This window comes from Trichosurus vulpecula, chromosome 3 (genome assembly GCF_011100635.1).
Source record: "Trichosurus vulpecula isolate mTriVul1 chromosome 3, mTriVul1.pri, whole genome shotgun sequence".
In the NCBI taxonomy this organism is placed as follows: Eukaryota; Metazoa; Chordata; class Mammalia; order Diprotodontia; family Phalangeridae; genus Trichosurus; species Trichosurus vulpecula.
In genome coordinates this window covers 444,457,086-444,481,177 of record NC_050575.1, presented here as the reverse complement: position 1 = coordinate 444,481,177, position 24,092 = coordinate 444,457,086, and the positions used below count along the sequence as shown (strand labels likewise).

General features: G+C 41.1%; 1 protein-coding gene across 1 annotated transcript in view; it reads right to left on the bottom strand.

Annotated features, from left to right (window-relative positions):
• Positions 1-24,092, bottom strand: part of DNAH6 (dynein axonemal heavy chain 6) — a 251,551-nt gene that overhangs the window by 179,099 nt on the left and 48,360 nt on the right. The window contains exons 17-22 of the mRNA XM_036750156.1: positions 21,879-22,022; positions 19,539-19,751; positions 17,340-17,432; positions 11,159-11,278; positions 8,473-8,653; positions 3,437-3,533 (exon numbers count right to left, since the gene is read on the bottom strand). Of these exons, the coding sequence (XP_036606051.1) occupies positions 3,437-3,533; positions 8,473-8,653; positions 11,159-11,278; positions 17,340-17,432; positions 19,539-19,751; positions 21,879-22,022 (848 nt within the window). The remainder of the gene's footprint in view (positions 1-3,436; positions 3,534-8,472; positions 8,654-11,158; positions 11,279-17,339; positions 17,433-19,538; positions 19,752-21,878; positions 22,023-24,092) is intronic.

Sequence of the window (24,092 nt, the reverse complement as noted above, 5' to 3'; positions counted from 1 at the left end):
CATACTAATTATTCTGTCATCGGGACATTTTGTTTCCTTTGGTATAAAGAATTCCCAAAGAAGAAACTCCCTCAGCCAATGTATAATAGCACTTGGATTCTGTAACTTAGAGTTTTAGAGAATTTTTTGGGGGGTGTTGAGACTTGAACTCAGGTCTTCCTGAATCTTAGCCTGCCTCTTTTATCATTATTAGGATTATCAATTAAATTTGGAGATTAAATTAACTAATTAAATTACTAGCTAAATGTGGAGAAATTTATCACCAAGTCAACATGGAGCCTGGGAAGCCCAGGAAAAAAAGTTAGTGCAGTGGATAGAGCACTGGTCTGGAGTCAGGAAGATCAGAGTTCAAATCCAGCCTCTGACACTTAGTAGCTGTGTAATTCTTAGCAAGTCACGTAAGCTCTATCTGCCTCAGTTTCTTCATCTGTAAAATGAGGAAAATAATGACTCCTACCTCTCAGGATTGTTGTGAATTAACGAGATTACCAACAGAAAGAACTTTGCAATCCCCCAGGTGCTATATAGATGGCAGCCATTAGTGGGGATTTAAAAGCCAAGGTGATTTTTATTATTTTTGATGGCAAAGGAACACCTAGACGCCTTCAGTAATAATTCCCATTCATGTAGCACTTTAAGGTTTGCAAAGCCTATTCCTCGGGACTGTCCTAAGAGGTAGATGGTATAAGGACCATTACTATTTCTATTTTACAAATGAGAAAATCGGGTTGTGAAAGGTTCGGCCCGTGGTCACTCAGCTAGTGGGATCTGATCCCGTGACTTGTGAACAGAGGTCTATGATCGGCTCTACTGTTCTAAGCTGCCTCCCAGTAAATTCGCGCCCAGAACAACTGCATCGCAAAGTACTGGAAACGTCTGCCACTGTGAGTATTAGTATCTGTCGTTAGTGATCTCTGAAAGATATTGGAAGCTAGAAGATATGGGGCAAGGACTGAGTTTTTCCAATTTACAAAAAAAGGGAGTGATAATGACTGGCATTTGTACAGGCTTTAAGGTTTGCAAAGCACTTTGTATCCACAATCTCATTTGATTTTCACAAGAACCCCATGAGGAAAATACTGTAGTTTCACAAGTAACAAAACTGAGGCTGCGGGAGATGAAGTGCCTTGCTCAGGGCGACATAGCTAACAAGTCTCTAAGTTGAGACTCAAACACAGCTCTTACAAGCCTAGTGCTCTGGCCACTATGTATGGTAAATGCTTCAAACCACATGACAGGAAACTTGAAATTAATCAGGCTGGACACAGTTCTAAGGCATATTACTAGAGGGATGGTTGATGAGCACTTAGAAAGGGAAGCAGTAATCACAAAGAACCAGAGGGACTTCATCAATTACATGTCAAAGCAGACCAACTTGTACTCTTTCTTGACAGGCTTACCAGAAGTTTATTTCAAGAGAATGCCATAAAATCTCCCTGAGTGCTGCCTTTGGTCCTATTCTGCTTAATACGTTTGATCTCTACCTTGGATGAAATAATTAAATTTTCAGACAATAAAAAACTGAGAGAGAAAGCTTGTTTGAACCCATAGCCTTCCCTCTCTGGTGGCGCCAGCCAGAATGGGATACAGGAAATCTAGGCAAGGCATGTTTGGATTCAGTCAAAAGGCTCAAGCCTCAAGGCTTCAGGTTCCCCACCCCTGTCACAAATATGATGGAACTGCCTGCCTAGTGTCCTGGCATGAATATGGGCCCATGAAAAGGCTAGAATGTACCATGTATGTCTTGGAATTGGTAGAGGCGTTCCACTAATAGCATCCAGGTCCAGGGAGGCATCATGGAGAAAGAGATGGTAGCCAATCCTCACTGGTGTGGTGGAGTGAAGTGGCTCCGGCCCATAGCCGAACCACCATAACAGAACAGGGGCAGGGCAGAGAAGAGAGGCTTTCACCATAAAAGATTCACACTTTGGGGGAGCAGGCTGCATTTAGGGCCACTCATCCAAAATGCCTGCTGATGCCACACTAACCTCTCTGACTTGACACCACCATTCATGTATCTAAATTTCCCTTTGGATTTTGGTGCTCTGGCAATACCGAGGCTTATGCTCTGGCCTGCATTTTGGTTTATGCTCACTTGGCTGCTGCTCTGGACTCTGATCCTCTTTACCCCCACAAGTTATTGATTAGTCTCACTTCCCACATCCTAATCTCAGGCATGCATCATCCTCTCAATGACGTTACAAGAAGGAACATTAAATCATCCAGCTACATAAAAGAAATTACAAAAATCATTCTGGATCCTAGTTCAGAATCTTTTCCTCCAACTTCATAGTATATGAATGAAGATATCCATAGTGGCTCCTAATTAGGCACTATAAAAACACCACAGTGACTTAAGGCCACTCATTATAATCTTAGGATATACACTACAGTAACATGTCACACACAAATATGCATACACGTGTTCATTGAAATCTCATGTTTTAGAATCCTCTCTAACCGTGTCAGGATATTCATGCCTAAATTTTCTCCTCTACTGTATTTCTCTGGTGTTATTTAAAAAAAACAGATCTGGGGGCTTTGGTGGCCCACAAGCACAATGTGAGCCGGCATTATGATGTGGCTGCTAAAAAGTGAATGTGATCTTGGACTGCATTAATAGGGGCACAGCTTCCAGGAAAAGGGAAGTGATAGTCCCATTGTAGTTTGCCCTCATCAGGCCTCAAGCGGAACAGTGAGTTTTAAATTCAGAATTTTAATTTTTTTAAAAAATTTAAAACATTTAAAAAATTCAGTTTAAAAAAGAACATCGATAAGTTGCAAAGTGCCCAGAGGAAGGCAACCAGAGTGATGAAGGGCTTTCAGTCCATGAAATATGAGAAATTTGAAGTAACTGGGCATGTTTAGCTGGAGAAGATAAGATTTCAGACAGGGAGTGATGGCAGGAACACTCAGCTGTCTTCATGAACCTGAAGGGATAGGATGTAGAGGAGGGGTTAGCCTTGTTCTGCTTGGCCACAGAAGGCAGAACGAGGAGCAGCAGAGGGAATCTGCAAGGATGCAAATGTAGGGTCGATGTCAAGAAAAATTTCCTACCAATTGGAGCTGTTCCAAAGCATAATGTCCAGGGGCAGGGGTGGTTTTCCCCTCCTTTTCCAAGAAAGAAGAGGCTAGATCACCACTTGTTGGGAATTTTAGGCAGAGATTTCTTTTGTGGATGAGTTGGACTAGATGGCCAATGAGGTCTTTCCCAACTGTCAGCTTCTGTGATTCTATCTGACACTGAGACCAACCCTGCAACCAAGATACCCTACATTTTCAGGATACAGCATGCTGGATTTTCTTTATCACAATCCTTCCTGCCTCTTAGTTACTGTGAACTTAAAATTTTTGGTTTGTTGATCCTTACCTGTCTTGAGTCAGGGGATAATTGCTAGCAATTTCCGAAGATTATCTATTAAGATTTTAAGCTTACCTTGGAAAGATAACTCTCTTTGACTCCAAATAAGCCTCAAGACACTTCTGAATTTGGTCAAGCAGTGCATTATTATTTTGAAAAGTTTCCAGAAGTCCTATACATTGAAAAAACATTTATAAAATTGCAGTAAAAGTTGAAAACGCAAATAATACAGATGTGATTTTATGAAAAGGAAACAATATTATTTTTAGAAACATTTGATGTATTCAGTAAGATGTAACCCAGTGAATTACAAATTGCCATTTGGTGGTTGTCAAAGAACTCATGATTTCTAGTTTTTAATACTTATCATACATATTCAATATAATTCATTTTCCAATGTACTTAGATGGATCTTTAAACTTGTTGATTTGGACTTCCCTCCAATGTTGCAGATCGCAGCTCCTCCATGCCTGTCCATCCTGTGGATGCTTATCTGTGGCCCTCCCTAAGTTGACCACAACCTGCTGGAGGTTTTTCTCCCTTCTCTTGATGTCATGATGAATGTAATTACCCAACATAATTAGTCTTCAGAAGATATTCCCTTCCTCCCTTTTTGGTCAGATTAATCTTCCTCAAGATTAACCACATTACTAACCAAAAAATTGAGAAAGACAAGTAGAGTTAAAGATGTCAATGAAGAGATGCAGGAAAGAAAGAAAAGGTGGCATCATTATGTGGAAGGAGTGGGAATAACCATTGGACAGCCTGCATAGTCACTAATACCCTCTCAATGTCAAGAGAACTAGTAGAAGGTCCCCAATACACTGAGCAGATGCTCCTTCAAGGATCTGTGGAGAAACTTGGAGAGAATGAATGTCCATGGGGTGGTTACAGTCTGGGAAGTGGGAAGGATTTCCCACATCAATTAGATTGCTAGTGTTATCAAAGAAGAATAGTTCTAAAAACAACACTTTTGCTGGCTCTAAGTTTACGGGTGCATAGGCATATGTGTGTGTATCTATGGATTAAATCAATCGCACTGCTCCAGAATGGGATACAGGAAATCTAGAGTGATAAAATACCAAGCAGCTAGGAGGCAGTGTATAGAGCTATAGGCCTGGAATCAGGAAGACCTGAGTTCAAATCCACCATCAGATACTCACTAATAGTAACACCCTGGATACATCACTTGACTTGTCTCAGTTTTGTCGACTGTAAAATGGGAAGGTTGATAACAACAGCACTTCTGAGCTGTGGTGAGGATCAATTGGTATACTATTTACAAAGCACTTGGTGCAGTGCCTGACACACAGTAGGCACTTAATAAATGTTTGTTCCCTTCCCCCTTTAACCAGGTGAGGACACACATTGATCCACTAATGGATCATGGGCTTTAGACTAAATGTGGAGAAGGTTCTGGATCATTTGTATGATATCATACAGGGGCTGAGGAAACTTGGTTACACCAGTGGGGGCCTTTTAAATGAACACATTCAAACTCCAGGGAGACTCAAAGATGCGAAGAAGAGAGGGGGATGGGGAGAAGAGCAGGGGCCTGGGCCCTGGCGTAGGTCTCCAGAGGAGGACCGGAGGCCTTCCTGTGTTTGCAGCAGCATCCCGGGATCAGCTGGTGGGTGGGTCTACAATGGAAGCTAAGGACAAATCGGATGCACAATCCCAGTCTAAAAAGAGCCGGCAGAAAAGCAACACCAAACCTGGGGGACATTCCTCAATGCCCTATGAGGGAGAGTAGAGAGCTTCCGGGAGGCAGTGGCTGTGAGTGCCCTGCGGACACAAGTGCTTTCTTTTTTTTTTGTATTTATTTATTTATTTTTAGAGGGGGAAAAGGCAGGGCCATTGGGGTTAAGTGACTTGCCCAAGGTCACACAGCTAGTACACGTGTCAAGTGTCTGAGGCTGGATTTGAACTCGGGTCCTCCTGACTCCAGGGCCGGTGTTCTACTCACTGCACCACCTAGCTGCCCCGACACAGGTGCTTTCTAATCTGGAGCCCACTCTCCCCTGGACTCCTTATATGCTTTTGGGGGATGTTTTCACCATCTTACCATTGTACCTTTGGAAATATATCTTTCTAAAAGCTTCTCAGGGGTGACTAATTGGTATCACCCGGCAATAATGGTGGAACACACGCCAGTGGAAGCCCAGGAGCTAGGTAATGCCGGAAAAGATATCTCCAGAGCCCTGAGGGGACACAAAAGTTTCTTCTGAGGACTCAACCTACCGGTGATATTGGGGGCTGGGTCACTAGCTTCAGAGTTCTGGCCTCAGGTTTTAGACATATCACTACTTAGAAACACTTGCCAATATCTCAGTTTTCAACTGCCTCCTTATTACTTTCCAATTATTTGGAATTGGAGACATAATAACTTGCTCTTTTAATCACTCAGATCTAGTGAGATTAATAAGTCTCTGGAAAATGGGCATCATATTTCATCAGTCAATGACCATTCCTGGACACTGGAAAGAGATACCAAGAAAAAATAGTTCTGACCTTCAAGGATCTGACTTTCCATTGGGAGAAACAATATGCACACAAATGTTTAAAAATTATTGGACTACCTGAAAGCCATGATCAAAAAAAGAGCCTAGATATCATCTTTCAAGAAATTATCAAGGAGAACTGCCCTGATATTCTAGAGCCACAAGGCAAAATAGAAATTGAAAGAATCCATCGATCGCCTCCTCAAATAGATCCCAAAAAGAAATCTCCTAGGAATATTGTTGCCAAATTCCAGAGCTCCCAGATCAAGGAGAAAATACTGCAAGCAGCCAGAAAGAAACAATTTGAGTATTGTGGAAACATAATCAGAATAATCCAAGATCTGGCAGCTTCTACATTAAGAGATCGAAGGGCTTGGAATACGATATTCCGGAGGTCAATGGAGCTAGGATTAAAACCAAGAATCACCTATCCAGCAAAACTGAGTATTATGCTCCAAGGCAAAATATGGACTTTCAATAAAATAGAGGACTTTCAAGCTTTCTCAGTGAAAAGACCAGAGCTGAATAGAAAATTTGACTTTCAAACACAAGAATCAAGAGAAGCATGAAAAGATAATCAAGAAAAAGAACAAGAAAAAGAAATTGTAAGGGACTTACTAAAGTTGAATTGTTTTGTTTACATTCCTACATGGAAAGAGGACATGTATGATTCATGAGACCTCATTATTAGGGTAGCTGAAGGGAATATGCATATATATATGTTTATGTATATACACGTATAAACGAATGTGTATGTATGTATATATGTATGTATGTATATGTGTATGTATGTATATATATATATATATATATATACATATACAGAGAGAGAGAGAGAGGGCACTGGCTGAGTTGAAGATGAAGGTAAGATATCTAAAAGAAAGAAAATCAAATTAAGGGATGAGAGAGGAATATATTGAGAGCGAGATAGGGAGAGATAGAATGGGGTAAATTATCTCACATAAAAGTGGCAAGAAAAAGCAGTTCTGTAAGAAGAGAAAAGAAGGCAGGTGAGGGGGAATGAGTGAATCTTGCTCTCATCAGATTTGACCTGAGGAGGGAATACCATACATACTGAATTGGGTATCTTACCCCACAGGAAAGAAGAAGGAAGAAGATAAAAAGGGGGGGATGATAGAAGGGAGGGCAGATGGGGGTGGAGGTAATAAAAAACAAATACTTTCGAAAGGGGACAGGGTCAAGGGAGAAAATTCAATAAGGGGGATGGGTTAGGAAGGAGCAAAATATAGTTAGTCTTTCACAACATAAGTATTGTGGAAGGGTTATACATAAGGATACACATGTGGCCTATGTTGAATTGCTTGACTTCTTAGGGAGGGTGGGTGGGGAGGGAAGAGGGGAGACAATTTGGAACTCAAAGTTTTAAAAACATATGTTCAAAAACAAAAAAAAAGTTTTGCATGCAACTAGAAAATAAGATACACAGGCAATGGGGCACAGAAATTTATCTTGCCCTACAAGAAAGGAAGGGAAAAGGGGATGGGAGGGGAGTGGGGTGACAGAAGGGAGGGCTGACTGGGGAACAGGGCAACCAGAATATAGGCCATCTTGGAGTGGGGGGGAGGGTAGAAATGGGGAGAAAATTTGTAGTTCAAACTCTTGTGAAAATCAATGCTGAAAACTAAATATACTAAACAAAAAAAAAAACCTTTTCAATTTAAAAAAAATGTGGAAAATGATTAGTTTCCCCTACTCATTTTAATTCCTTCCAAAGTCGCTGCTCGTATGATTCTCTTTTCAGATGCCTTCCTCCCCTCTTTTCTCTCCTCCCTCATCCCTCCCTTTGGGGCTTTATTCACCTGTGAAGACCCAACTTGGATTCTGCTTCCTTCACAAATCTCTTCTCCGAATATCTTTTCAAATATGAGCATTCCTTCAGTGTATGGTATTAACACTCATATTTTAGTTATTTATTATTTATCAGGAAGAGAGATTCTCTTAACCTTTTTCTTTGTCATAGACTCTTTTGGCCACCATCTGGCAGAGCCCCTGGACCCTTTCTCAGAATCATATTTCTATGCATAACATAAAATACAGGGAAATACAGCTATCATAATATTTTTTAAAATTTAGGGATCCCAGGTTAAGAATTCCTGAAATAGAGGGTCAAGTCAATAAAGCATTTATTAAGCACTTGCTGTATGCCAAGCTTTGTTCTAAGCACTGGCTAGAGGGGTTCTTTAAAGATTTGTAGCTGTGTCTGTTTAATGGGTCAAGTTGACAGTGCAGACCTGTGGGAGTTCGAGCAGAGGACATAATTTTAGTTTCAAACAAAAGATATGCTTTGGAGGTTGGAAGAGGAGACTGACGTATCCCTGCCCTTTGAGGACCAACGCTGCAAGAACAAGATGGAGGGAAGGAACCCTTAACTATGGGAGCTGCGAACTAGGGGGAGAAGGGAGAACAAAATCACAGTATTTGTTCTCATCGAGTTTATGAAAGCATCACCTCCGATCTTTCTGATTTTGAATACTGTATCCTTGGCATCAATTATTAATTAATTAATCCTGAGGCTCTAATGATCAGTGTAGACAGTGATTGTTATAGTCGGATAGTGATGCTTCTTTGCAAATCATTGTGTAGATATACCTGGTTGAGTAGCTGCTCGGAGAGCATTGGGCAAACGGTTAACTTTTCTCATGATTTCTTTCCATGATTTATCCACCTGTAAAAACATTTTGGCCTCTGCCGGCAGCTGTCTCTGAATGTCAGGAGCACTGAAAATACTCTCTAAGTAAAGCCAGTTTCTCTGACAGTTCAGCCACTCCTCCTAGGGAATCAATAAAATTAAGATGTTAGCAACCAGGGAGCCGCTGGTGCCAGTAACAGAGGCAGCCTGAACCACCAGAGCCAGCCCATGCCCCACTCCAGGACCATGATATCAACACTGAGATCGGCTGTGTGATCCAGAATGACATTAAGGGAAAACTGCAGGGATTGGGAGCTTATGTTGATGAAGAACTTCCTGATTACACCATGATAATGGTGGTGCAGTGGATAGAGCAGCAGGACTGGAGTCAGGAAAGGCCTGAGTTGAAAAGGAGCCTCAGATACTTACTAGCTGGGTGACCCTGGGCAAGTCATTTAACTCTGTTTCCTCATCTGTAAAATTATTGGAGATGGAAATGGCAAATCACTCCACTATTTTTGCCAAGAGAATCCCAAATGGGGTTAGGAAAAATTAGAAGTTGGGTGAAAACAGTGACAAGAGTGACTAGCCCCAGCTGGGGGACACCCTAAGGATGACAGTCTTCATGTCTTCAAGTTCGTATTGTGTTATTAGACAAAAGAGGAATTTGGGGCCTCAGTTATCCATGACTATATTTCATTTTGTCTTCTACTCCTTGGATAGTCCGATATGTTAAGCTATTCTGCCACTGCCTTAATCGCTAACGCATACAATCCTTTAATGTTTGCACGACACTTCATGTAAACTCTGCTTTAGGACTTCTGGAACGCCCTGTATCTACTACCTCATTTCCCACCCAGCAGCACTCCTCTTGACTTCTCCATCATGGCCCCAGGAGCGGAACCCTTCCTTAACCCCCTTTTCTTGTGTTGTCTTCCCCCGTTGGATTGTAAGCTCCTTGACAGTGGGGACTGCCTTTTGTCTTTCTTCATATCCCTAGGGTTTAGCACAGCGCCTGGCACACAGTAGGTGCTTAATAAGTGTTTGGTGACTAACTCATCTGTTCCTCACGACAACCCTGTGAAGCAGATGATAGTAATCCCCAGAGGAAGAGAACGGAAGCTCTTAGACACTAAATGATTTGTTCAAGGTCATACAGTAAGTCTGGGAGGCAGGATTCAAATTCAGGTCTTTCTGACTCCAAGGCCACTTTCCCCTCCCCACAACACGTGGTTGCTTTTAAGTTACAACAACAACAACCCACAGATACCCCTAGGTAAGGAAACTCTCCTCTAACTGTTGACATATCATTTCCCTGATCTTCCCTTTCTTCTTTTTCCTTAACTGTAATTAGATCATGCCTTCCTTTGCTGCCTCATACCTGCCAGCCTCTCTTCCAGAATCCCTTGGGTCTCTCCAAGCCCCTATTCAGAAGCCTCCAGGAGCAGCACCCAACGGCCTCCAATATAAAATAAAAACTGATCCTGGGTTTCAAAGCCTCCTGCCCTACTTATCCTAATCATTGATTTGTACTCTTTATTGTAATCAAGCAATCTATCCTCTCTGCTCAGATCACCACCATTCAGTCAGTTAACAAGCACTTAGTAAGCGCTTACTGTGTACCAGGCACTGAGCTAAGAGCTGGGGATATACAGAGAAGCAGAACCCACAGTCTTTCTCTTGGTTAGGATTTTTGGTTAGGTGTGCTTTTCGCTCTGATTTCATTCTAATTTTTTTTTCCTGTGTGGAAATATTTCTGAAAAGATAAGGGAAGTGAGATAATATAATTTAACACATGAATTTTTGTTTTATACATACAAGTTTTTCAGGAATCTGTCTCTATAAAATGAAGTCAAGTTGCAAGATAAATTATTTTAAGTTACAATTTTCCATCTAAGTGAAAGGTGGTAGTATTGGCATTAAATTGCAAAGCTCAAGACATTGCATTTTTCCCCTTATATTTCTAACCATATTCATTCAAAAACATTTATTATATGCCTACTATGTGCCAGCCACTGTGCTAAGTGCAGGAAATGCAAAAAGAGGCAAAAAACAGCTCTTACCCTCAAGGAGCCTACAATCTAATTGTAATATATTCTAATACATCAAAATCATAGGCTTACAAATATGGAGCTGGAAAAATCACAGGTTACCCAGTTTGCTTCATTTTCCAAATGAGGAAACTAAAACCCTTACAGGTTAAATGACTTGCCCAAGGTAAGTAAGTACTTGCCCAAGTAGTAAGACACAGAGGCCAAATTTGAACTCAGGTCCTGTGACTTAGGTTCGGTGCCCATTCACTAAACCATGATTCCTTGGTCTAAAGACATAAAAATGACAATAAAATTGCTTTAGAGCTAAAGGGAACTTCAAAGGCCATCTCGTTCAACCCCATCATTTTACCAAAGAGGAGACTGAGGCCCAGGGAAGTGAAGTGACTTGCCCAAGGTCTCCCAGGCATTACGTATCAGAGGTGGGATTGAACCTATGGCTTTCTGACACCAGGGGCAAGTGTTCTTTTCACTTGCTTTCCCCACTGCCTCTCAGCCCAAACTAAAGGCGTAAAGACAGTCGACTATACGACTTCTCAGGGTCCTTCTTGTTCTAAAATTCTTTGAATTATTTATTTTGAGATTTATTGCTCACCAGTGTTTGATTAAATAATGAAAGTTGCTTTTGCCATTCATCAACTCGAGGTTTGAGTGGACCCACATATCGGGAAGAGGCGATTGTGGACACATTAATGATGCTGTCATCTAGAAGGACCTTGAAGAAAAAAAGGAGAAGAGAATCCAGTAAGAGTAGGACATTTCTGTTCTTTCCCATTCTGGTGTTTTCTTCATTTCTTTGTATTGCTCATTTAAGACAACTTTCTTATCTTTCCTTGCTATTCTCTGGAATTCTGCGTTCAGTTCACTTAGATCTCTGCATGAAAATTAGAGATATCAAGAGAATGTTTCATACAAAAAAACCGGGCATGATAAAAGACAAAACGGTAGGGACTTAACAGAGGCAGAAGAGATTAAGAAGAGGTGACAAGAGTATATGGAAGAACTACACAAGAAAGATCTTAACATCACTGGTAAGCACAATGGTGTGCTTACTGATCTAGAGCCAGACATCCTGCAGAGGGAAGTCAAAGGGGCAAATGGAAGCAGCATCAATTAGGAAGCATTGCTCACAGGAAGGCTGGTGGAGATGCTGGGATTCCAGCCGAGCCATTTAAAATCCTAAAAGATGATGCTGCTAAAGTGCTGTGCTCAATATGCCAACAAATCTGGATAACTCCATAGTGGCCACTGGATTGGACATGATCAGTTTATGTCCCAATCCTAAAGAAGGGCAATGCCAAAGATGGTTCCAAATTACCCAACAATTGTGCTTATTTCGCCCTCCAGTAAAGTTATGCTTAAGATTCTATAAGCTAGGTTTCAGCAATATGTGAATTGAGAATTACCAGAAGAGCAGGCTGATTTTTGAAAAGACAGAGGAGACTAAATTGCCAACATTTGCTGGAGTATGGAGAAAGCAAGGGAGTTCCAGAAAAAATCTACTTCTGCTTCACTGACTACACTTAAGCCTTTGACTGTGTGGATCACAACAAAATGTGGCAAGTCCTCAAAGAGATGGGAGTATCAGATCATCTTACTTGTCTCCTGAGAAACTTGCATGCAGGTCAAGAAGCAACAGGTAAAACTGAACATAGGACAACTGATTGGTTTAAGATTGGAAAGGAAGTATGACAAAGTTGTGTACTGTCACCTTATTTATTTAACTTACATGCAGACTGTATCATACTAAACGCCAGGCTGGATGAATCAAAAGCTGCAATTAAGGTTGTCAAGAGGAAGATTAACAATCTCAGATACTGACGACAGAAAGTGAGGAAGAATTAAGAGGCCTTTTGATGAGGGTGAAAGAGGGTGAATTAGGATCATGGCAACTGGTCCCATCACTTCCTGGCAAAAAGAGGAAGAAGAAATGGAAGCAGCATCAAATTTTATATTCAAAGACCACTGCAGATAGTGACTGCTGCCATGAAATTAAAAGAGGCTTGCTCTTTGGAAGGAAAGCTATGACAAATCTGCAAGAAAATTAGAGATATCAAGGGAATGTTTCATGCAAAAAAATGGGCATGATAAAGGACAAAAATGGTAGGGACTTAACAGAGGCAGAAGAGATTAAGAAGAGGTGACAAGAATATATGGAAGAACTATACAAGAAAGATCTTAACATCATCGGTAAGCACAATGGTGTGCTTACTGATCTAGAGCAGAGACATCACCTCCCTGACAAAGGTGCATATAGTCAAAGGTATGGTTTTTCCAGCAGCAATGTATGGCTGTGAGAGGTGGACTGCAAGGAAAGCTGGGTGCTACAGAACTGACATTTTCTATTTGTGGGGCTGGAGAAGACTTTGAAGAGTCATCTGGGCAGCAAGGAGACCAAATCAGTCAATACTTAAAGAAATTAATTCAGACTGTTTGTTGGAAGGTCAAATACTGAAGCATAAGCTTCAATACTTTGGCTACATAATAAGAAAACAGGACCTATTGGAAAAGACCCTGATGTTGGGAAAGATTGAAGGCAAAAGGAGGAGACAGCAGAAGATGAGATGGCTAGATAGTGGCGTGGAAAGAACAAACTTGAGCTTGGATAGACTTTGGGAGATGGTGGCAGATAGAAGGGCCTGGCGTGCAGTGGTGCATGGTTCAGACAGAATGACTGGACAACTATAAGAAGTCCATTTCTGTGCTAAACATTTACAAGGACTTGTGGCCCATGCTGCTTTGTCTTGGTAAACTTCTCCAGGCCCATTTCCCTTTGTTACCTCTCCCAGTCTGGTTTCTGCCTCTACTGCTCTGTCCTTTCAAATACACATGCTGATGACCCTTCGAATGCCCTGATCTCCCAGGTCTATGACCTTGCCCACTCTAGCTTAGACCTCGCCATTGCTCCCAATCTGTTCCACCTCCATGATCTAGAACTTCAAAATTCCCTCTTTGATCGCAGGCTTCTGTTCCTCTGCCTCACACACTGCCTCCTTCACTTCTTAAAATGTTCCTCAGTCTCTAGTCTGTCTCTCACTTCACCCATTGTTTCTTCTGTCTTCTTCCCATCACAATTTTTATCCTGAGTTTCATGAGCAACACGATTGACAGGGTACCATTCTCCACATTTGTTTAACTCCCCATTGACTTCTCAAACCCTTGCAATCTGGCTTCTATTACTCTACCAAAAATTCTCTCTCAAGGCTCACCAGATCTGCAGGACTATTCACAGTCCTCAGGTTCTTTCATCTTTCTGCGGTTTTCAACACTCGTGACTACCCTCTCTCTCTCTAGGTTATTATATTCTCTGTACCCCACTCTCCTAGGGGCAGGTAGGTGGCCCACTGGATAGAGCGCTGTGCCTGGAAGCAGTAAGACCTGAGTTTCAATGTAGCCTCAGACACTTACTAGCTATGTAACCTGGACGAGTCACGTCACTCATCTGCCTCAGTTTCTTTAACTATAAAATGTGGATAATAACAGCATCTACCTTTCATGGGTGTTGTGAGGACCAAATGAGATAATATTTGAAAAGCACTTGGCACATTTCCTGGCATATAGTGGCTGCTTAATAAATACTTGCTCCCTTCTTCCTTCATTGGCTCATTATACTATGAGAACCCTAAGCACAGGTGGCCCCCACCAAAGACTCTATCCTGGTCCCTCTCCTTCTCCCTCTCTATACTCTTTCCATTGGTACTACTACCCGGTCTTATTTTTTTCCATTTATCACCACTGTACATATGCCTCTTAAAATCTCTCTCTCTGTACATATATATATATATATATACACACATATATACATATATATATATACACACACACATATATGTATATCTATACACACACACATATATACACATATCTATATCTATAGATATATAGAGTCTTAATTTTTTTCTGAAACTACAAACTTACATATCCAATGACCCGTTGAAGTAGACATCTCCAAATGCTCGTCAATGATAGTAATTATAATAGCTATCATTTCTATGGCACTTCAAGGTATTCAAACTGCTTTGCATATGTTAATTTATCCTCACAACAACCCTCGGACATAGGGGTTATTATTATCCCCATTTCATAGACGAGGAACCTAAGTCACAGGGAGGTTGTGACCTGACCAGCATGGTCACATGGCTAGTAAGTGTTGAAGGCCAAATTGGAACCCAGGTCTTCTTGGCTTTGAATCTGAAGCACCACCTGGCTCCCTCCACTCAACATGTCCCAGACTAAACTCTAACCTCTCTCCCAATATTTTTCTCCTGCAACCTTCCATATTTGTTTTGATGGTACTGCCATCTTCTACATCCCCTAGGCTTGAAACCTTAGAGTCATGTTTGATTCTTCCTTCACTCTTGTCCTCCAAATCCATTTAGTAACTAAATCCTATGAATTTTATGTCCACGACATTCTCTTTTCTGTATATACTGAGTTTCCACCCAAGTGTCACTCTTACCAACTTTTACCTAGACTATCACAGTAGCTTCCTGATGGGTTTTCTTTTTTCTCGCCTCTCTCCCTTCTTCAAGATGTCTTCCTTTCAAACTAATGCTCTGTTTTATCCCAACACTCAGGTCTGCCCATATTACTTCCTTCCTTAAAGACCTTCACTAGTTGCCTATTGCTTCTGGGTTTAAAAGAAAATTCTTTAGCTTGGCATTTAAGGCTCTCTGCAATCTGGCTCCAACCTGCCTTTCCAGATTCATTTCACATTGTTCCTCTTCACACACTCCATATATGTTCCAGCCAGATTGGATTACTTGCCAGTCCCTAAGCTTCGTACACTTCTTTGAATTTATAAAAGCCAATGATCCCTAGTGGAGCAACATGGTAAAATTAAATACGGAGATCTCATGAAATAATTGGATTTGGTCTTACACTCTTCTGGGTCCATGTGTCTTTTGTGTTTGTGTGTTGGCACTTCTGTCTGCTAAATTGATTTTTTGAGACAGAGAATTTAGCGTATGGGAGGGCAGTGTCAAGGTGAGATGAAGTGAGGAATCTTGTTACATTTGTAGCTCAAGTCCTGCAGAAAAGGGGTTTACCTCAGTATTTAATAGCAATTCTAGCCAAAAAGAGGAAGAAGGGGAGAGAGTAAAGGAGAAGGAAGAGGAGGAGAAAAAGGAGGAGGAGGAGGAGAAATAAAGGACTCTCAACTTGTTTGATGAAAGTATGGAGGGAAAGGAAAATTTTGCTTTGACCTTCAATGTTTGTGTTTTTCCCAGTACCATGTAACACTTACGGATATCCAGAGTACAAGTTGATTTCTACTTTCTTGGAGAAAGTGAAAAGAGAAGGAGAAAACCTTTCTAATTTCTTGGCTAACAGGAGAATATTAATAGGAAGAACGGAATAAATGTTCCCTGGAAAAAATAAAAGGGCTCCATGGAGAATATAAAGAAAAGGGGAATCCTCACTGATTTCTGGAGTTTGGAACACAAGAGAACGTGATACAAAATGAATGAACTTTTAAAATGCTGAAGCCCACACTCTGTGCCAAACAGTGCTAAACAGAGGATAAAAATACAAGCGTGAGGTTGTCTCTCTGTTCTCAAGGACTCCAGTTAGAACGGAAGGAGACAACATACATAGGAACAGGCTGAAGGCAGCTGGCTGGTTGTCCCTCCCTTAGTCACAACTTTGCTTATGTTTGTTCAATGTTCATAGTTTGCTCCTCAGGTAACAGCCATCAATTTATAGCTTCAAAAGAATACCAAAGAACAATGCACTCACTCACTGCCATGCCCTTACTTAGATTGTGCAACTTGCCAATACTATGATCAAAATCAAGGTAAACTGAGGCACAAAGTTTCGAGCACAATTTATTGACAAAGCATGAATTTGCCAATAAATAGGGTTCAGCCTCCTCAGCAGTGCTAAGACCCCTAGCAAGTGGAGCAGTTCTCTTTTTTAGACAAAATGAGGCACATCCAAAATAGAAGGAAGCATCATGGATGGGGAAAACAGCATGATTAGTTACAAAGCTTACAGCATCATAGAGGTGAGGAACAATTCGAATGGCTGGAAATAGGTAATGAGGGGCTAGCAACAACTCTTTTCCATTTCCAGAATGTTCATTGTTTGAGTCCACCTGCGAGGACAGTTTAGTGATAGTGGACTAGACGACCTTGGATAACAGACCGAACTCTTGGCTTTCACCTGCCTCCTTCAAGGATAACAGGTTTCCTTGAGGCACAAATAGAATAGTGACTATCGGGAGAGCTGAACTTCTAGACTTAGCTCAGAGATTTTGGGTAATTTACAGGAAGACTGAATTTTCAAGCTTAACTCTGAGAAAAATGAAATATGACTTAGGCAGCTACAAAAATGTCAGCAGTGATACAGAATGAAATCAGTAACAAAACAGAATCAACTTGATTTTCCCAATGTTCACTAGGAATGCTTTCTCTTCTAACCCTATCTGAATCCAATCCATCTTTCAAGAGCCAGATCAAGGTATACCACCTTCATGAAACCTTCCCAACTAGACTGTATATGCTGGGCACTCTACAACTGGGTCCATGTTTTATATGCCTTCTGTATACTCCTCAGAGTCTTGCATAGGGCTGAATATATAGACTAGGTGCTCAAAATATACATTGTCATTGACTGAGTGAAGTAGAAAAACCCAGCATCAGGTTTGGGCAAGGGTTCCCCAGCTCTGCTCCAAAGTCCTGGTCATGGGCCCAAATGGCTGCATCTGGTAGAGATAATTCTTGGATAATACAATGAGACCTTATCTCTAAAGCTTTCAACTCACTGCAGTTACTTACCTGTATGTCATCTGTCCCACCCAGGATAAAAACATCTTTGGTATCTCGATGAGGCAAAACAATGAATTCTGTTGTTTTCCAAGAATCTTCTACCTTGCAAAATAATAACATTTTGGTAGAATTAAGTCAGTTTCCAAGTAAATCAATATACCACAAACAATGACCATGTCACTAAAAGTATCCTTCATAAATGAGACAATAAAATTGTCATTTTGGGACCTGGTTTTTAAAAGCATTGAGAAATAATTTTTTAAAAAATCTTCATTTACACAGGTGGACAAGTTTAGCTGAATTTAGAATGAAAATGTAATCAAAGGACAATTTTCAAAAGTAGCAATGATTCAAGGGTGCAGCTTTTCTGTTGGAATTTCATGAATACAAAAGAAGAGGGTTTTACACCAAAAAGGGAAGGGAGGGAGAGAATTGCCCCCATAGATCTGACAAGCCCGGGTAACACAGAAAGGAGCAGGTACATGATTATCATCATCACAGCTAGCTTTTATCTAATGCTTTAAGGTTTGCAAAGCATTTTGCATTTACTATTTCATCTGATCCTCATGAAAATTCTTTGGGTTCGGTGCCCTTAGTATCTCAGTTTTATAGATGAGGAGGTTGACTTGCCCTGGATCACACAGTTAGTAAAGTATCTCAGGCTGGACTTGAACTTATTTCTTCCATGGTCTAAGTCCAGTTCTCCAGCCACTATACCACCCAGCTGCCTCCTCACAAGAAGCACTGCACCATAAAGGCCAGGAGACAACATCCAAAGAGACAGCCGTAAAAGCATGGCCTCAGACGTCTCTGTGCAAACACAAAAAGCATGGGTAACAAACTCAATGATCTAGGGAACCCAAAGAGTTGATTCTCAAAGGTGTCACTGAAGCTTGGTGGGACGGGACTCAATGATTGTGCAGGGTTATGCTATAAACCACCTAGACAGAAGTAGGAATTAGATGATAAATTTGGGAGACAAAATGCAAATTTAACATGGATGCATGCTCCTTTAATGATGGAAACTAGTTGGATATCTGCTCAGGATTTCTCTGCCAAGCAGCACAGGTGAGAAACTTGAGATCTGGCTTAACACTAATTAAATTTTTTAAAAGATGGAAGAAATACAAAGGGATCTGCTATTTTGGACTTGATACTGACCAAGAAGGAGGAACTAGTTCCTAAGGTAGAAACAATACAAACCTTGCAAACTAGTCGAGCTGGAGATGAAAAACCCGGAAAGGAAAAACCAAAATGAGTGGTAGTGAATAGAAATGCAACTGAAGTTAGGAAATAGAATCTTGTTCTCAATGAGCTCAAATAATTAGGCACAGATGAACTAATTCCTAGAGTTCTAAGAAAATGGCAGGCCCAATTTCTGAGTGCCTTTTGCATTTTAGCTCTGAAATATCTTAGCAGATAGGAGAGATCTCACAGGATGGAGAAAGGCAAATGTTAGCTAATTTTTTAAGTAAAGAGGGTGAAGATTACAAACTACACATCACTGAACAAAACTCTTGAACATAATTTTAAAGGTGTAGCTTGTGAGCTCTGGGAGAGGAAAAGGGAATCAGTAATCACTAAAAGCTAGCATGGCTTCACCAAGAATGGGTAGTGCCAGACTAACTTCATTTTCTTTTATTGATCCAGTAACTAGCCTGGTAAATGAGAGGAATTCCAGTTCATTCAGTTGAGTCTCTCATGCTGCTCTTGTGGGCAAGATGGGGAGAGATGGGTTAGATGATAACACAATTGGGTGAATTTGGAATTGATTGAATGATCCGACCCAAACGGTAGTCATTAATATGTCACTGTCACCTTGGAGGGAGGACTTAGGTAGAATGACTCAGGTACCTATTCTTGGTCCTGCACCATTCAAAATTTTTATGAATGACTTGGTTGAAGGCAATATGAAGGCCACATGTGGCCCTCTAGGTCCTCAAGTGTGGCCCTTCGACTGAATCCAAACTTTACAGAACAAATGCCCTTAATAAAGGGGATTTGTTCTGTAAAACTTGGACTCAGTCAAAAGATCCCACTTGAGGACTTAGAAGGCCACAAGTTCCCCACCTCTGGGCCAGAACAATGGGTCGAATCAGAGGATAAATAAGACTGACTTTAGATGAGCCATGGCAATCCTACAATAGTCTGCTTAGTGTTGATCATATGATTTTCAGGATATGCTAAAGTTGCGGCTTTGCTTTTTACCTTTTTGAGTATTGTCTCTAAAGATGCTTCTCCAGAAGCCTGCCCAGAAACATCCTGAATCTCTGGTCCAAACTCAAAAACATTCATATGAATGAGACGTTCCAGAGTTAACGGATTTTCAGGGTCCACGAGGGTAACATCCACTATTTGCTCAATAGTTACCCAGTGTCTTGGCTTCAAAAAGGGGTTCCTCAAGTCTGTGATCACCGGAAGCTAGAAAACAAAAGCAGAGGATATTTGCGCCCATTCGGATCTGCGAAAGATGCTCAAATTGTGAACGGAATCAAAGACTCGCCATTAATGGGCTGATAGAACCCTAAAGTGGAGTACAGCAGGGCACTGGATGAAGTGCAGGGAAGACACGCTACCAGGTCAGATTTCATTTGGGCGAAAGACTTCAATAATGACTAGAAATTTAGGTCTTTATGGATCATTTCCATACTAATTTCAAAACAGCGACATCATTTAGTACACTTCCACAGAATGCGCTCAATTTAATGAATGCTTACAACTTACATGACTTTAACTACAGAGTAATGATTAAATATTAAATTAATACCATTAACGTGATACTTATTTTACATCATTAGATTAATATTATTAATGCTAACAAATATTAAATAATAAAACGAACCGTTCATATATATGAGGATAATACCATCTACCAATTCTCAATGGAAATGTGCTTTGTATCTAGGGATGCTATAGAGGCCTCTTACATACATATCTATCTATCTATCTATATGTATATATATAGACAGAGAGAGAGAGATTAGATAAGTAGATAGACAGATAGATAGATAGACAAACAGATAGATAGACAGACCCCTTAGGGGAAGTGATGGGAATACAAAGGCAAGAACAGGATGAGAAGACACGGCTGATCTTGAATCTGGACCATGAGAGGGAGTAACCACCCCTGATACATTGAAGTCCTAATGTGTAAGTACTCTGTGCTGGAGGAAGACATGGGACATAAAAGGGGAATAGCTCTCTGGTTCCACTGGTGGCCGTGGCATCGCTCTCTATTTCCAAGGAGACACAGTTGACTCTGGAAAGCCCTTTCTGTGTTCTCGACCCGTCCTCTTTAGCCTCCTTCAGACTGAAGGATTTTACAGATGAAGATGTTGAGACCTAGAGAGGTTAAATGACTTGCCCAAAGTCATACAGTGAGTTAATTTCAGAGCTGGAGCAAGAGGACCTTTAGCTATTTTCCTCTACAGTCCAGTGGCTTTCCATCGTGTACCGTGCTACCTCCCCTTCTGGGTGTCGTCATTGTTGCTTACCTCCACGTCAGAGAAGAAACGATAGATTGTACTGAACCACCCACATTCTTCAGTCTAATCCCCCTGCTAAGCAGGAGAATCCATGAGATGGATGGTCGATTTTAGGAAAACCTGTGGCTTTGAAACAGGGTCGGGGGGGAGAGATAAGGTCACAGGGATAAGGTAAAAAGAGGGGCTGAGAAAGGAAAATAGTGAGTAAAAACAAGATGGAGGGAAATTCACAAATAGTAATTACAACTTTGAATGTGAATGGGATGTTTATAGTGGTTCTCTTTGTGGTGGCAAAGAACTGGAAATTGCAGAGATCCCCATCAATTAGGGAATGGCTGAACAAGGCATGGTGTATGGTGGTGATGGAATACTACTGTGTTATAAGGAATAATGAACTCAATGATGTTAGAAAGACATGGAGAGTCTTGCATAAAATAATGAAGAGCGACGTGAGCAGACCCAAGAGAACGCTGTATCATTTTAAGAACAACTAAGTCATTTTGGAAGAATAAAGATCGTAGGAAGAAAGATGCTATCTGCATCCAGAGTAAGAACTGATAAACAAAAGTATGTATAGATTAATCATTATATATATATATATAGACACACACATATATATATACACAAACATATAGATATACATATTTGTGTCTAATGGTAGCCATCTCTAGGGCAGGGAGGGGGAAAGGGGAGAAAAAAAGGAAAAAAATGTACATGACAACTATTACGTATTTAAAAGGAACAGCAAGTTGTACATAATAGATTTACAGTTTCATGCATAATCCATCTTTTTTTATTACACTGTGTTATGGAAATACTTGTTTTATTCCATAAATTAAAAATAAATTTTAAAAGCCCAGTCTTTTGTCTGTACAAACCCTGACCCACCTTGAGCCCCTGATGATTTAAGGAGCATTATGTCAATGACAGCTGACTGCCTTGAGGAATATAGTCTGTGGCTTTATGGCAGCTTTCTGATTCCTTCCCTACAAACCCTAAGCAGGACTACCATCCAGATTACGGAAAGGATCCTGCCCCTCCCCCACCCCCTGCAGTCACTTACTTTTTCCTTCATCATCTCCACCTTAAACTTGAGCTGCGGCACCACGTTGTTAGGGGGTAAACCTTTTTCCAACTGATTCACAAATTTGGCATACTTCGAAACTTGAGAATTTAGAGTCTCTGGATCCAGAAGTTCAAATTTACACTGTAAGAATAAGCAATCAGTACGTTAGAAGTTGACAAGGACACGTTTCTTTAAAGAGAATGAGAGAAAATGTAAAACTAATAGAAACGATTTCTGGTCTTCCACACACGCTGGACAATGCAGGCGCGCTGGTGCCCTCCATGGTACTGAACTTGGCCCTTGATCTCGGGTCCTGTGCCTTAGCTGCTGCGCTCCTGCCTGGAGCTTTACTGGCTTCCTTTAAGAGTCAGCTCCAACTGTCTCTCTTGACAGGGTTCACTAAGTGACCATGCTCTCACTTGGGGACTGCTTTCCTTCTACTCTCTCCCTACCTAATAATTTTTGTGTTGTCTCCCAAGGGCTGTTTTTGCCTTTCTTTGTATCCACAGTGCTTATCACAGTGCCTACACACAGTAGGTGCTTAATAAATGCTTGTTGACTGGCTAACCATCAAATCCATCTCCCTCACTTTATAGATAAAGAAGCAGGCTGGGCAAGGTTGAGTGACTTGACCAAGGTCACACAGCTAGTAATGGTCTGAGACAGGTTTTGAACTCAGGTCTTCCTGACTTCAGGACCACTATACTATCTTACTGCTTAATTCTTAAGCAGAAAAGCTCATTAATGTAAAAAATCTCAAAGGAAGTGCCTGAGTGCTTAAGGAGCTGCTCATTAGATGCTTTGTAACCCCAGAGAAAACAGAACGGTGCTGATAAGGGAAGTCAGGACTTTCCAGGAGGAGATCCTAAAGGCACAGAGACCTTATTACAATGAAGAGAAACTGGGATTTGTCCAAAGACCCTGATGTGGAAGCACATGCAATTCTATAGCCAGGGTTAATTTTAAAAACACATGTAGGGGCAGCTGGGTGGCTCAGTGGATAAGAGTCAGGAGGACCTGAGATCAAATCTACCCCCAGATATGTACTAGCTGTGTGACCCTGGATAAGTCACGTAACCCTGTTGACTCCAAATTAAAAGAAAAAAACCACGTATTGAAGATGTGGAAGCAAGAAAAGGTAGCAGAGATGACCTGGTGTGATCCTGAGCTTGCAAAACCTCAGAATGAGCCGAGGCTCATGAAAGATGAAGAAAGCACTACACTTTCAAAGAGAGATGTATTGGGGGAGATGGAGACAACAGAGCATAGTCGAGAGAGAGCTGGTCTGGGAGCCAGGAAGTCCTGGATTCAAGTGCAGCCACTGATGCACATCAGCTGTGTAACTAAGTCACAACCTCTCAGAACACCAGTTTTCTAATACTCTAAGTTGCAAAGAGGGTGCTGATCTGCATTGTTGGGGGGAGTTTCCTCACCTAGGATATCCAGTCCCTATTTACTCTCCCTGTATTGAGGAAAAGAGGAACATCAAGTAATCAGGGTGACCAGGAAAGTGGCAATTGATAGTAGAGAGAAGGCAGAACTACTCAATGCTCATTTTCCTTCTACATTCCGACACAGAAAGTCATCTTTGGACTGAAAAGAACAGACCCAAAAAGAGTATTTATAGGCAGTTGAAATCCAAGATAAGTAAGGTGGGGGTAGGGAAGAGAGAGAGAGAGAGAGAGAGAGAGAGAGAGAGAGAGAGAGAGAGAGAGAGAATTGAAAGACATTGAAGGCTATTACAAAAACTGGTGGATGTATTTACTGAGCCAGACAGTGATTTCTGAAAGACCATGGAGAAGAGAAGAGACGCTAAACATAAGGAAAAGTAAATATTCCAATTTTTAAATGAGAATGAAGTGTATTCACTACAGACCAGTGATACTGACTTAGATTCCTAGAAAAATTCTAGACCATATTGTCAAAGGAATGGTTAGTGAGGATAAATAAACAGGAACAATGATCATAAGATCACTTGTGCTTCACTGAGAACAGTTCATGCAGGGCTAACCTCATTCTGTTTTGACATCACAATTACATTGGCAGATCAGAGGAATGCTGTGGATAGTTTCTGGCCACTTTAGCGAAGTATTCGACAAAGCCTCTCATACTCTCTTTGTGGACAAGGTGTGAAGATGTGGGCTAGACAAGAATGTGGCTACAGTAGGAGGACTGAAACTAGATAAATGGCAAGAACCAAAGTCCAGTCAT